This window comes from Oryctolagus cuniculus, chromosome 3 (genome assembly GCF_964237555.1).
Source record: "Oryctolagus cuniculus chromosome 3, mOryCun1.1, whole genome shotgun sequence".
NCBI lineage: Eukaryota > Metazoa > Chordata > Mammalia > Lagomorpha > Leporidae > Oryctolagus > Oryctolagus cuniculus.
The window spans coordinates 169,391,233-169,405,430 of record NC_091434.1 but is presented as its reverse complement, the minus strand read 5'-3'; the positions used below and the strand labels follow the sequence as shown (position 1 = coordinate 169,405,430).

General features: G+C 42.9%; 1 protein-coding gene across 4 annotated transcripts in view; it reads right to left on the bottom strand.

Moving 5' to 3' along the window:
• The window catches only part of EXOC4 (exocyst complex component 4), an 871,518-nt gene that overhangs the window by 596,510 nt on the left and 260,810 nt on the right, over positions 1-14,198 (bottom strand). For 2 of the 4 annotated variants that reach the window (XM_002711996.5, XM_070071324.1), the window contains exon 9: positions 12,504-12,592. In XM_002711996.5, the coding sequence (XP_002712042.3) occupies positions 12,504-12,592 (89 nt within the window). Of the gene's footprint in view, positions 1-6,963; positions 7,294-11,176; positions 11,296-12,503; positions 12,593-14,198 lie in introns of those variants that run through there. The other 2 variants (XR_011387458.1, XM_070071325.1) reach the window with 2 other exon arrangements.

The window sequence follows — 14,198 nt, the reverse complement described above, 5'->3', positions numbered from 1 at the left end:
TGTGGGCCTTCAGCTTTAGACTGATGCCTGCGTTATCACACCCCATTTCCAGGAATTTGGATGTGGATGGTAACCACAGCACTGGCTTTTCTGGGTCACTAGCTTGCAGACTGTTGGATTGTGGGACTCCTCAAAGTCCGTAACTGAACCAGTCAATTCATATTTAGGAAATCTCTATTATTCACATATATTGATTTGGGGAACTATAATGTGCAGTCATACATGTTCTTTGTCTGCTTTTGGAGAATTTTGTGTTTTCAAAAGATAATTTCAATTTACTTCCTTTTATGTTAATTTTTTTAAACTCATTTTTTTTAAGATTTATTTATTTGAGAGACAGAATTACAGAGAGAGAGAGACAGATAGACAGAGAGGTCTTCCACACTCTGGATCACTCGCCAAATGGCTGCAATGGCTGGAGCTAGGCCGATCTGAGACCAGGAGCCAGGAGCTTCATCCAGGTCTCCCACTTGGTTGGCAGAACTTGGGCCATCTTCCACTGATTTTCCAGGGAATGAGCTGAGAGCTGGATTAGAAGTGGAGCAGCCAAGACTCAAACTCCTACAGGATGTCAGAGCCACAGGCAGAGGCTTAACCTACTACACCACAGGGCCGGCCCCTATGTTATTAATTTGAAACAACTGTTAGCTCTAACATTTTTAGGTTAAGAACTGTTAGTAAGCCATGAGATGGAGTACAACTTTTCTTTTTACTTCTGTTTTCGCAAGCAGCAAAGAAGTGATTTCAAACTAGAAGCAAGAGGAAGGCAGAACATCAAATATATAAAACAGCACAGAAGCACTCCGATGTAATTCATAAGCCGAGAGATGTCCTTTTCCCATTTTATCCCTTTATGTTCCATATTCTAACCATTCTCAAGTATTTGGTGAGTCACATTCAGAATCAGTGACCCTGACCCTGAAGACCAAATGCTTTTGAGGAGAAAACAGCCACGTTCATTATGCCATGAGATTCACCTCTAGGGCAGCTACAGGCCAGGGAGAGAAAACCTGCACAAAGCCACCAGGTGTGGCTCTGCTTCACCAGACGTCGACACACATCCACCCAGACTCTCACTTGATGCCTCTCGCCAATACAACGCGGAGATGAACACATGTTCTCCCTACTCTGAACGACTTTCGTTAAAAGGAGAAAAGAGAAGAAGAGTTTAAAACAGAGTTTCCAGGGAGTATTCTAGGAGGCATATTGAATCCACTTTTCTCTTAATGTGCTTCTTCATGCATTAATTTTAAAAAGACATTTAGTGAGTACCTCCTCTCTTCGCAGAATGTTGCCGGGTGCTGGGAGTAACAGAAAAAAAAATCAATTACATTTATTCAGTGTTTAACACGTGTAGGGCACAATTCTAAAGGTATTTCCTGTGTTAACTCACATCTTCCTCCTGATGGCCCTGTGCAATTAAGGTATATTACCCCCACAGTTCACAGAAAAGGAAAGCGACACAGAGAAATTAATCAATCCCAATCACTCGTTAGCTGAGTCTGACTCCAGGGACCGCACTCTGCCCTTCCGACTAGTCCTCAAACTAGTCCACTGACTGTGCTCTGAGGAACAGATGGGGAGCACGTGGCTGAGAATCCAAGAACCTGGAGTTTCCGAGACTGAAGACATTCACAGAAATTATTCAACTGTGTCCCTTCACATCTCAGAAAACTGGACACGGTGGGGCTGCCATTATGGTGCAGTGGGTGAAGCCGCAGCCGGCAACTCCAGCATCCAACAGGAGCACCAGGTTGGGTCCCAGCTCCTCTACATGCAATCTAGCTCCCTGCTAGTGCAACTGGTAAAGGAGTGGAAGATGGCCCCAGGGCCTGGTTCACTGCCACCCACGTACGAGATCCAGATGGAGTCCTGGGCTCCTGACTTCAACCTGGCCCAGTCTCAGCCTTTGCTGTCATTTGGGGAGTGAACCAGTGGATAGAGGATCTATCTCTATTTCTCTAACTATTTCAAGTAAATAGACACATCTTTTAAGAAAACTGGACATACTTGCACAAAATCACAGATAGCTTGATTTTAATAATAAAAATACAATATACACCTATGAATAATAGTTTTAAAATTCATGTTCTTCAGAGACTAAAATGGATACTAAAATGAATACATTACCCAAAGCCTAGGAATAAGAAAAGTGATATTCTGAATTTAAAAATACAAGAAGAGGGAAAAACTCCAATATTCTGGACCAAGGAAGGAAAATAATTATGGATAATCACAACCTTAAAGTTAAGGGAAAAAAATGATACAGTAGACTGTCAAAATTATATTAGATTAGCTAGATATGAAACTAGCAGAAAAATTTAGAAAATATATGCTAAAAAAGCTACCTACACCCCTATATTACACTCCATAAAAACAACTCCTGTTTTGGTATCGCCTATCTTAACAAATATCATTATATCCCACCCAAGTCACCAGATTGGAAAACTGGGAATCAGCCAAAACGCGTATCTCTTGCTCAAACCCTTCACAGAATATCACGCCCAATTGATTCTACCTCCAAATTAGCTTTTGGATCTCTTCCACCCTCTCTGAAAAAGCTGGCATCATCTTCTGTAGGCTCCTACCTGAAATAACAACACAACTTGCCTCCTTGCTTCCAATCTCATTATACTCAATTCATCCTCCAAGCAGACATCAGAAGATTTTTTTCTATAATTCACATTTGATTATGTCATTCTCCTGCTTTAAACCCCTTGGAGGAATCCTATCACCCCAAGAACAAATTCCGTTTCATCTACACCAGGTCCTCTAAAATCTGCCTCTGTGTCCCCCTTACGTAGATTAATCTGTCCCACATACTCCATGTTTCAACCGTAGCAAAAAGCCTACAGTTGCATGAAACACCTGTACATGGATGTACACCCTCATTTCCCTGCTTGCAGAGTTCCCTCCCCTGGTTCAGTCTGATTAAGTCGTCTTTCCAAGTCATGATAAAGATTCTGCCTTTGTAGTACCTTCTATGACTTCCCCCAGGAAACGTTCAGTGTTTTCACCTCCACGCACCCCAAAGCACTTAAAATATTTACTAGAACTGTAACTGTTGGTTTGTTTTGTCTCTGATAGCACCTAGAGTGCCTCCTCATGCGGGAGATGTTCTACAAGCAGGGCCCAGAATACAGCCGGCCTAGAAATGTTGACCATACACAATCGTCTCCAGTGTCACCTGACACAGCAACCCTAAGAAGTAGGCAGGCCAAGTGCTGTTAACCTCATTAAATAGATGAGGTATCTGGAGCTCAGAAAGTTCAAGTTAGATTTGTACAGTGCAGGTAGGTTGAGTAACAGGTGCTCCTTCCATTAAATCATGATATTCCCCCAAGCCACTCAAAGCGCAAACAGAGCTGTACCAACATTCCATAGATGAACATCACTAACCAACTGAACAGGGATATGTAAATTAGTTAACTGGTGCTGAAATCAGACATTAATGTGCAAACAAACAGGGATGTATTTGAGTTAAGTGGTCATGAATATGCAAATCTACTGGCTGGAATTCAGTAGATGTCATCACAATTCTAGGAATGAACATCCTATATTATGACTATTACAATATTCATGGAGCATCCATAATGCCATCGCATATTACTATAATATAGGTTTTGCAAGTTTCAAGTTGTGGGGAAGCCAAAAGTAACTTGACGCTTGTTTTCACCCACACCAGAATTAGAAGTTAGAAATCAGATGTGCACACATGGAACTCTAGAATCTCCACAGAGAACCAAGTTGCCATCACCTGCGGTGGCTCAATCTGCACACTCGCAGATTAACCCAAGGAACTCTAAAATAGGTTGGTCCTTAGGGGTACATAGTTCATGATTCGGTCCCTGCCAATATTCCCAATCTCATCTCTCATGCAGACTCTAACACAGCTCGATGCTGTGATAGCTACGCTGAAAGCTTCGCTGCTTTTCCTACAGGAATTTTAATAAAGTTGCATGGCTATACCACTCGGATACCACTCCAAAACAATCCACCATGTGAGGGCATTTAGCTTTTGCTCAGTTGTAGTGATTTACCGTCCCTTTTATCACAATTACATCACTAGTTCTTTGCAGTTCTTGATCTCTTAGTTGTTAAGATGAACAAACGGCAAAACCATTCAAGCAAGATAAATTGGGTCTCTTTTCTATTTCTTTTTTTTTTTTTTTTTTTTTTTGACAGGCAGAGTGGACAGTGAGAGAGAGAGAGAGAGAAAGGTCTTCCTTTTGCCGTTGGTTCACCCTCCAATGGCCGCCGCTGCAGCCGGCGCACCGCGCTGATCCTGGCAGGAGCCAGGAGCCAGGTGCTTTTCCTGGTCTCCCATGGGGTGCAGGGCCCAAGCACCTGGGCCATCCTCCACTGCACTCCCTGGCCATAGCAGAGAGCTGGCCTGGAAGAGGGGCAACCGGGACAGAATCCGGCGCCCCAACCGGGACTAGAACCCGGTGTGCTGGCGCCGCAAGGTGGAGGATTAGCCTATTGAGCCACGGCGCCGGCTTTCTTTTCTATTTCTGGTTGCTGGAAATAACAGATTATAACCAGTATAGGTATGTATGTAGATATGTGTATCTGTGTATATATACACTTAATATATAAACATGCTTTATAGAAAATTTACATCTGATAAACATTCTGAAACTCTATGAGAGAATAGCCTATATTCATATTTCACATGTTTATCTATTCTGTGTCCAATGCCTGACCTCTCTCTCTTCATGTTTTATAACTGAACTTATGCCCTTTAAACATCTGTGGAAGCCTCTCTCTGCCTTCTCCAACATGCATTCATACATCCTAGTTGCCCATGCACAACTCTGTCACCATGTGAGTCGTGGTGCCATTATCAGCTGTTGACATAATGAAATCATTATGCTATGAGCAGCATTGGATATAACAGAATTGAAACACTGGTGACTTAACAAGGCAGAGTTTACTCCTCTTTTATTAAGGAGTCTGAGCTGAGATAGTATCTTGGACCAAGAGGCATCAAAAGCACAGCACTACAGAGAAATTCAGACTTGGTTGATCTTGTTGCTCTAACTCACCCACATGGCCTACAACAGCTCGCTGCTGCGTTCCTTTGACATTTGTGGCTTCACTTGCGCTAGGCTGGGAGAGAAGGAAAGCCTCCCTCTTCCTCTAAGAGCATGACCTGATGTTACATACGCTAATTTACTCAGCTGCTAGTGGCCACAGTTAAGCTGCATGCCCATGGCCAGCTACAGGGAAAGCTTTAAAACGTTAGTAATTCAAGTGGCCATGTTCCTATTCAAAAGCCAAAGGAGCTATTAATTTAGAGATAGGGAGAGCCATTGTTGGGTGGCAAGTGCCAATCTCTGGGATGTTAGTCTTTCAAAGGCAAACCTTGGTTCAATTCATGACTGCACCAGGAGAGCCTAGTGAGGATCAATCAGTAAAGATAAAGTCTGGAAAAGACAGGAAACAAAAAGAAGAGTGGCTACTGCCTCCAATCCTGCTAGGTCTGTAAAACCCCAGACCGAGAAGAAGGGAGAGGTAGGAGCAAGTACAGGAGCGGGAAGTCTCCTCCTGACTACACGCTGACTTCGCCTGAACCACAGCACACAGTCAGCACTACTGCAGGGACAGCTCCCAGCTTTAGTGTGGAGCCATGCAAGTCAAAGAACCAGCCCAACTGTCACAGAAGAGTACACTTGGTCAAGATTTCTAAACAGGAACATTAAACTACACACACTGTCTTTGTTTCTGGAGCCCTGAGAGGTTTTTTTTTTTTCTTTAAATGAATGTCTGCACTTTTCGGGACATGTGTCATATATGTATATATGATGCTTGCACAGTTGAAGAAAAAGCAACAAAACAATACTGTTTCCAAGACTGAGCTTATAAAAGAGGACAGAACTGCAGTATTTGAGGCCTGGGGGCCTCAGCTGTGGCAGAGCTCGTGAACGCCCTGGCCTGCAGTGCCGGCATCCCATATGGGCACTGGTTCGAGTCCAGCTCCCTCCTAATGTACCTGGGAAAGCATTAGAGGATGCCCCTACACCCACATGGGAGACCTGGAAGAAGCTCCTGGCTCCTGCCTTCGAACAGCTCAGTTCTGGCCACTGCCGCCACTTGGGGGGTAAACCAGCGGATCAAAGACCTCTCTCTCTGTAACTCTTCTTTCAAATAAGTGAGCCTTAAAAACAATACTCGGGGCTCATGTGCTACTCTATTTGTCCCCTCCTGCATTCTTTCCAGGGGTGACCTTGTTGCTGAGTTTTATATTTATATCCCCCATGTCACCTTCTGCAGATGTCCATTAAACATGAATGTATGCTTAAGTTATACACTATTCAATTCTGCTTAATTCTGACTTTTCATTCATGCAAATGGAATACACACACTTTTATGGAAGGCCTACATTTGAAATCTAACGAAGTCCATGTCTAGTACATTTCATTTGCTTTCATCACTACATGTATTCCACTACATGGCTTGGCCACAATTTATATATCCATCCTCCTCTTCTGGGGCATTTTAACTGTCTCTAGGATTTTGTTATTGAAGCACTGTGGTTATAAACACTCTTCTCAACAGGTTTTGCGTTACACATGTGACTTCTCAATTTGCTAAACTTTATTTTTCCTAAATGTTAAGAAACAAAAATCCTGTCCCCTCACCGCCAACCATATGTGTAGTCAGTTGTCTTAATGACCTCTACTGATTTGGTTTTCCTTTCCTACAAATCTGTAACATCATCTCCCTCCCACACCAAATTTCCCTGTGTAGGGACCTGCTTCTGAGAGTCTTCAGGGTCTGGTAATGGTGCCTTGCATGCCTACCCAAAGGAATAGGAAGAGGGAGATGGAGCGGCGGCCCAAGACAGTGGGAATATGAACCCTCAACACTACTTGGTCAAGCGATCTGTACTCAATCTGTTTTCTAGATTCAACTGTAAAATAAGACTAACACAAGAAGAGTACTACAGCTAAAACACAATTTTCTTTTTTAAAAAATATTTATTTATTTGAGAGGTAGTCACAGACAGTGAGAGGCAGAGACAGAGAGAGGTCTTCCATCCACTGGTTCACTCCCCAAATGGCCAAAACAGCCAGAACTGAGCTGATCGGAAGCAAGGAGCCAGGAGCTTCTTCTGGGTCTCCCACACGGATGCAGGGGCCCAACGACTTGGACCATCTTCTACTTTTCTTTCAGGCCATCAGCAGAGAGCTGAATCAGAAGAGGAGCAGCCAGGACTAGAACCCGCACCGATATGGGATGCCAGCACTGCAGGAGGAGGATTAACCTACTGCACCACAGCACCGGCCCCTAAAACACAAGTTGAAAAGCACTAGATGATGAGCTCCAAAGTACTTCCTAGTACTAAAATCCACTGCTTTATTTTCTAGCTACAGGAATATTTATGTCAATGTCTTGTGAATTTGGATAACAAACCACGTTAGATAAGGCAACTTCTACTAACACTGTCAGTATTCCTGAAATAATCCAAATTTCATTTGGAAAATGTAAAATTATCTTACAAATTGTGCCTCACTGGGACAATAATAAACCTGTTATTTTACATTTTCAACAGTTTCTAATTATTACTTTCTTCAATATATGACATAAATGATTGTGGTTAGATTTCATTTAAAAAAAGCTCAACATAGAATAACTGACATTTTATGTGCGTATAAAGTAGGAAGTTCCCAAGATTCTGATTTCTTGTGGCCCTAAAGCCTAAGGAAATAAGCAAAACTGTTATCTTACTGATGCAAAAAAACCTGATGTGAATAAAATGATGAAAAATATGAGGTATAGTGTAAATTCAAATTTTCTGCTGTATGTTGTTAGAAGTTTTTTGTTATCTCTATGTGTTTGCTCTTTTAAAAATAGATACAGAAGTAGTCATTTATAACACTTTTAAAACTCAAATATATTATATTTCATTTAACAGTATTCTTTCTTTTCTTAGAACTGTATGATTGATTGAATGAATAGAATGGATCTTTTAAATAAGGTTATCAGTCACCAGTGGGTTCTGTGTGATAATCAAAGGTTGCATTTCAAGAGAAGTATCTAGGCTTTCCAAAGTAATGGGTTTTGTGATGGTTTTGCACCTTAAAATTCATTTTCTCTTAAATTCTAGGCTCTTCCACATGGTTCAGCTACCAGTGGTTTGTATACCAGGTTGGCAGGATTCTGAGTGAATCAGGATTATTCAGAAAATAAATCCATTTCAAGTAAATTAAATCCATGACTAAAGGACATTTTTAGATACAGCAAATTTCTACGCCACACAGATTAAGACTACAAGGCAATACACTTAAAAGCAAGCTGGGCATAAAATACTTTTATTTCCTAAGTGATTTGAAGTGATGCAATGATCTGTTCATGACCTGAGAAAAGTGTGTGTGTGTGTGTGTGTGTGTGTGTGTATATATATATATATATACACCTTAGTATTTCTTGGGAACAAATTCAGAAATTAACATTTACAAAAAATCTCTAATAATTCATTATAAAACAAATCTTACTGATAAGTAAGCTAAGACCATCCTTTTTAAAAGTGAGGTTATAAATACACAAAGAGAAGGAGAACCAGTTTTTGCACAGTATGTTAGAGGCTAAAACAGAAGAGATAACTTAGAAAGATTAAAGTTATTTTGAAATAATTATATGCAATTTTTAAAGAAAACTAATTCTTTTTGTGTTCCCTATATATTTTTACATAGTTATTAATAAAGTCATTAAGTGAAGTTTAAAAGGCTACAACGAATTTTCTAATCAAAATTCAAAACATCAAGCCCTACAAGATTGTAAGGCTGGGGAAGAAATATGCGGCAGGAGTCTAAAATTGCTGCCCTTAACAACGCACCTCAATGCAGCCAAAATGCTCCTGAAAATGTGTGCGGGAGTGAATCTGCCTTTAAATGCTCCTTCACAGAACAACTTGCTCTTTAAGAGATCCTTTTATAAATCCTTCTGGAAAAGGGACCGTCAGCTCCTGGTTAATCTATCTCAAAAGCTGTCTTACCTAAAAGCAAGGCACCTCCAAATAGACTAATTACATAAAATATCATTAAGTGTTCACCAATTACCAACAAAACATTAGAAGGGAAAAGTCAGAAAATTTAGGACAGGTCAGCATAGGCGCCCCATTTTCTCTTAGGCCAGTACTTCCATATTCACCGCATCAGGTAGACCCTCTTAGAGAAGCTAGTTCTTGGGTAGCCAGGGCTGTAGAGTATTTTAATGTCAGGGTTACAGAAACGCTACTCCCTAAACTAACAGGAAATAAACATGATACTCTCAAAAGAGTATCACTGTTGGGTACAAACAGAAATACTAAGCAGTCCCAAAGCAACTGTAACCGAAACTGAGTATACATTCCTACATGAATGCATGACAATGATTCTCCCATTCATAAATTCAATGATTCAATCATTCATGAGTTTTATTAAGGTTAAAAAAGAGTCAAAAAATCACAGGACTCCTACTATGTGAACTAAAGTTTCCACTAGGGTTTGCAAATAAGTACACTGGTCTCTACAAAAAGTGGATATTAAGGGTACAGTCGTCCATTATCAGATGTTTTTTAAGTGTCTAATTCTACCCAAGCATTATTCTTAGGCATGGATATGCAGCAAGGAATAAAGGTTGGGCTCCAAGTGAGAAGTGTAGAAAATCAAGTCAGCAAGCAAACAAGACACAGATGTATTAAGAAAAGCATTATGAAGATTAAATTGTTTTAAGCATTACGACAAAGAATTTTAGGATGGGGATAGGATGCCAGAGGACATCAGGAGACAAGGTCAGATGAGGCCGGAGCCATAGTGTGGAGGTCATCTGGACCTAGTGCTAAGTAGCCTCTGCAGACCATCTCAGCTAAAATCAAGCTGTACTCAGGGGGATGCAGAACCTAAGAGCTTACTTGGGCAGGATTCTAATATAGGTGTGTGTGTGTGTGTGTGTGTGGTTTTTATTGTAGCCCTCATAAGATAGTATGTTCACCCATCATCTTATTCTTATGAAGAATTACACAGTAAACCTGAGAAGCTCTGTTCAAGTGTAATGTTCATTCAAAGTCGCATCTTTCTTCTCCTACAAGACAGCGAAGCAGCAGAGGCTCAGCCTGACAGCAAGCCCATGCCCGACACAGACATGCACACACACACACACTGACTTCCATCTGTGGTCTCACTGTCCGAAACGGCAGCCCCACCTTCTTAGCCTGCTTGCCACCAGTGACCCATCTGTATCAGCACAGGTAGAGCCAACTGAGATGGGCTGATAAGCCCAAAGCAATCTCATTTGTCCAATCTTTTTCCCTCTTGCATGTTGCTAGACTCGGTAGCAATTTTTAATGGCATGATAAATGGAAAAAGTTGTCAGGAACTTAAGTTTTCTGAAATCGGGGCTTTCGAATGTTACTTTGATGATCTTTCTGGAGCATTTCTTTGCCAGCCACTGCAACAGAAGGACAAGTTGACCCAATGAACCAAAACCTGTAGCCATGTGCTTTACCAGGAGAGACAACAGCTTTCACAAGTCTCTTAGGATAGCCTGAACCATGCAGTTACAGCCTCTTGAGAACACGGTAAAATGCAGCTATCGCTGCGGTCTTTGCACCAGTCAGATTCCTGGAAGAACTGAAAAAGGATGCAGTTTTGAATGGAAAATAGGGTGCTTTGCTCTGTTTTCCTGCTGAAAGGTGAAAACGTTCATCAGAGAAGCTTCTGCATCCGAAAGAAGCGCATCCAACCTCCACGGAAGCTGGCGGTGACCCCAGCACCTGCCGGAGCCCTTGCTCAGAGTCTTTCTTAACGATTGCTATGAACAAGGGGAGCCCGCCAACCGCTTTTTTGTCCTGTAACCAGCGGTTTGCCTTCCATCTTGCTCAACAGTGCTAAGTGCAAGGGACGCGCTCTGGAAACTCTCATTATTTCAATGAACTTTCTGAAAGATGGCAGTTACCAGTTTGGGAAGAGTGATTCTTCCACTCGCCATCTTCACAAACTAATAGTTGTCTGCACAGTACTTGGATTTTTTTAAAAAATGTTTTTCAATTATATACAGCAGGTTCTACTTAATAAAGTTTATGGATGACGTAACTGCGGAATACAAAAGCACGCGGTATACCCCGTATTTCTCATTACACTTCAAAAGGAATGGAAGCCTATGAAAGTGGCAAGGACCGTGAGCGCCCCACCTCTTTTCAAAGGCCTTACTGCCTCTCAGTCATAGTTGTCCTCTTGTAGACCTGAACTGTCCTCCTGCAAACTGTTGCTGTGCCAACCGATAGTCACCAAACATCTACTGCAGCAGGCACTGTGGAAAACACAGGAAATAAAACGGTACTTCACTCACAGAGACGCTGCTTTGTGCAAACTCACAGAAAAGGAGCATGGACCCACAACACAGGATAGCAAGTTCTCAGAAAGAGAACAGCAGAGACGTGGTAGGAGCGCAAGGAGGCCCCACCCCCGGAGTGTGTATGTAGAGTTACAGAGAGAAGGGGCCAGCAGGAAAGCTCATCAGGAGAAGCAACAGTCAAGTTCAGCTTGGAAAACTACATGGAATTTGACCGCCCAAGGACAGCAAGAAGCCAATACGACGTGGGTGAAAACATTTGAGACACAGTGCTAAACACCTAACAGCTGAAAACACGGTAGGCACAATGCTGCCCGTGTCACAGACGCTCATGAACCCCACTCAGAGCTAACCCCCCAGGCTGCACAGCAACCTTGGGGGCGGGGTATTATTTTTATCCCTCTTGGAAGACAAAGGAAAGAGGCACAGAGGTTATCCAACTCATCCAAGGTTACACTGCTAGTGCTGGGGAGCCAGGTGCTCAAATGCAGGCGCCCTGGGCCCAGAAGCCCTCACTCGGCATCGCTGTGCTACACTTCTCTCAAGGGACCTTGCAGCACTGCAGGAAATGAAGCCTGTTGCTCATGGCTACAGCAGAGCTAGCTCACCTTTCTTCCCAACAAAAAAGATCCCGGTATCCGTCATGTACCCTCATTGACTGCTTGTGCTTGAATTTGAGTGACTGCTTGTACCGCTGTCCCATCGATTACATGCCCTAACTTCTCCCCTCGAGGTGTCGCAGGATGTGGACAGTGAACAACGTTGTATTTGTGTAAGGACAGAGGTACACAGGCACCCTTTATGGTTTCCACCCAATTTTACTTTGAATCTAAAAAATAATGTTAATTAAAAAAAATATAAAATCCTCATGTTTCAATCTAAAAAAGGACAAAAAGAAACGTTTTGTCATCTAATGGAATTTATACCATCCTACTTAGAAGCATCCCTTTTCCCTTCAATAATGACAGAGGTTGCATTTGTCCTGTGCAAAATATCAGGTACTTCTGCTGTATTCCAGAATATGTGGAAATAATCATTAAAAGCAACTGTCGCTGTAACCAGAAAGAATCCTGGGAATGCAGGTCATAAAATCACATGGCATACATGCTTCAGGTCTTCCCTCAGAAACCTAATTTCTCTAGAGAGGTCCAATCACCCACACCCACCTTGAAGTTCTCCACTCCGGCTATAGAGCTCCCTTCTCTGTTCTCGCAAATAGGCGCTCATGCTGATGGCGTGGGAGGAGGATTCAAACCTACGAGGAAACACGGGCAACAAATGGTTAGGCAGTGTCCAGCTACAGACCCAAAAGCATCCTCCTTCCGTCCAGGGGGCACTCCCTGACACTCCATAATCGAGAGAGGGAAGCTGCCTCAGCCTGTAGCTCGCAGAGCACAGTCCACCCGACTTTCCTCCCTCACAGTCCTGGGATATGCTGCCTGTTCCGTTTCAGCTGGCACAACCCTTATCCACCCCAAATTTCCTTTAGACCACCTGCCTCCTTCTCCCGGATGCCTGCACACACAGCAGCAGAAGCGTCCCATCAAAGCCTGCCATTGCCATGGTGGACATGCCGGCTCGCTGGAGCACAACTTCTGAATTTGTAATCCTCTCAGTTAAAAGATCGGTACCAAGGGAACACGAGAAATGCCACTGAATAATGACACCAAAAAAGTAAAAAAAAAAAAAAAAAAATCCACAGTTTCTCCCAAAAGGTCCTAAAATAATAATAATATCTCTTCTAAATGGCCACTGGTTTGGTAACTTGCCACCTGCCACCACATAAAACACTCTCCAATCTAATAAGCCACCAAATGCTCGCTCACACCCACCCAGGAACTGCTGCAGAGGTCACAAACATGGGGGCAGGCTCAGGCTGAAAACAGCCTCCGAAAGCTGCAGTAATGGATATACAAATGAAAAAAAAAGAAGCAATCAGTCTTAAGAGAGTCTTGTAGGTAGTAAAAAATTACAAGTAAAACTATGACTATGTCCAACAGTCCAGCCTTTGAAGTGCTATGAGATTCCATGTCAAACCTGAGATTTTCAAAGGCAGGTTAAAAAAAAATAAAATAAAAAATTTTAAAAAATCAAAGGCAGGGTAATAGGCTGATGGAAGGAGGAAGCCGAGTAGGAATTACTGCCCGCAAGGGGTAAACAGCCACAGAAAGGAAGAGCAACAGGGATAATGGGATAGGTTTCTGGCAGCAGAGAATGGGCTCTAGCATTTTCTTAATTGTGCATTTTTTTTCATTTGACAGGTAGAGTTATAGACAGTGAGAGACAGAGAGACAGAAAGGTCTTCCTTCTGTTGGTTCACTCCCCAAATGGCTGCCATGGCCGGAGCTACACTGATCTGAAGCCAGGAGCCAGGTGCCTCCTCCTGGTCTCCCATGCAGCTGCAGGGCCCAAGCACTTGGGCCATCCTCCACTGCCCTCCTGGGCCACAGCAGAGAGCTGGATAGAAGAAGAGCAACAGGACTAGAACCCAGCACCCATATGGGATGCTGGCACCGCAGGCAGAGGATTAACCAAGTGAGCCACGGTGCCGGCCCCCTAATTGTGCCCTTTTTATCCATTCCTTGACAGGGAAGATGAACACCAAGATGAGTGAGAGAGTCTGCGAGGGAAACAGTAGGCTTACTTGATCCCGTCTCTGCACCCCGCTAAGAACCAAGAGGGCACCAACAGCCGGAAGGAAGGCAAACTGTTCAGGACTTCAAAGGGGCCACCTGCTAGCCAAGGGCAGAGAGGCAGCCAGGGACCTCCCGACAAGCATGCTGACAGCTACTGATCAGAGACTGCAAGGGGGAAAAATAAACTCCTAAGCAAGGAATGGAGAGGCGCATACTGTACAATGA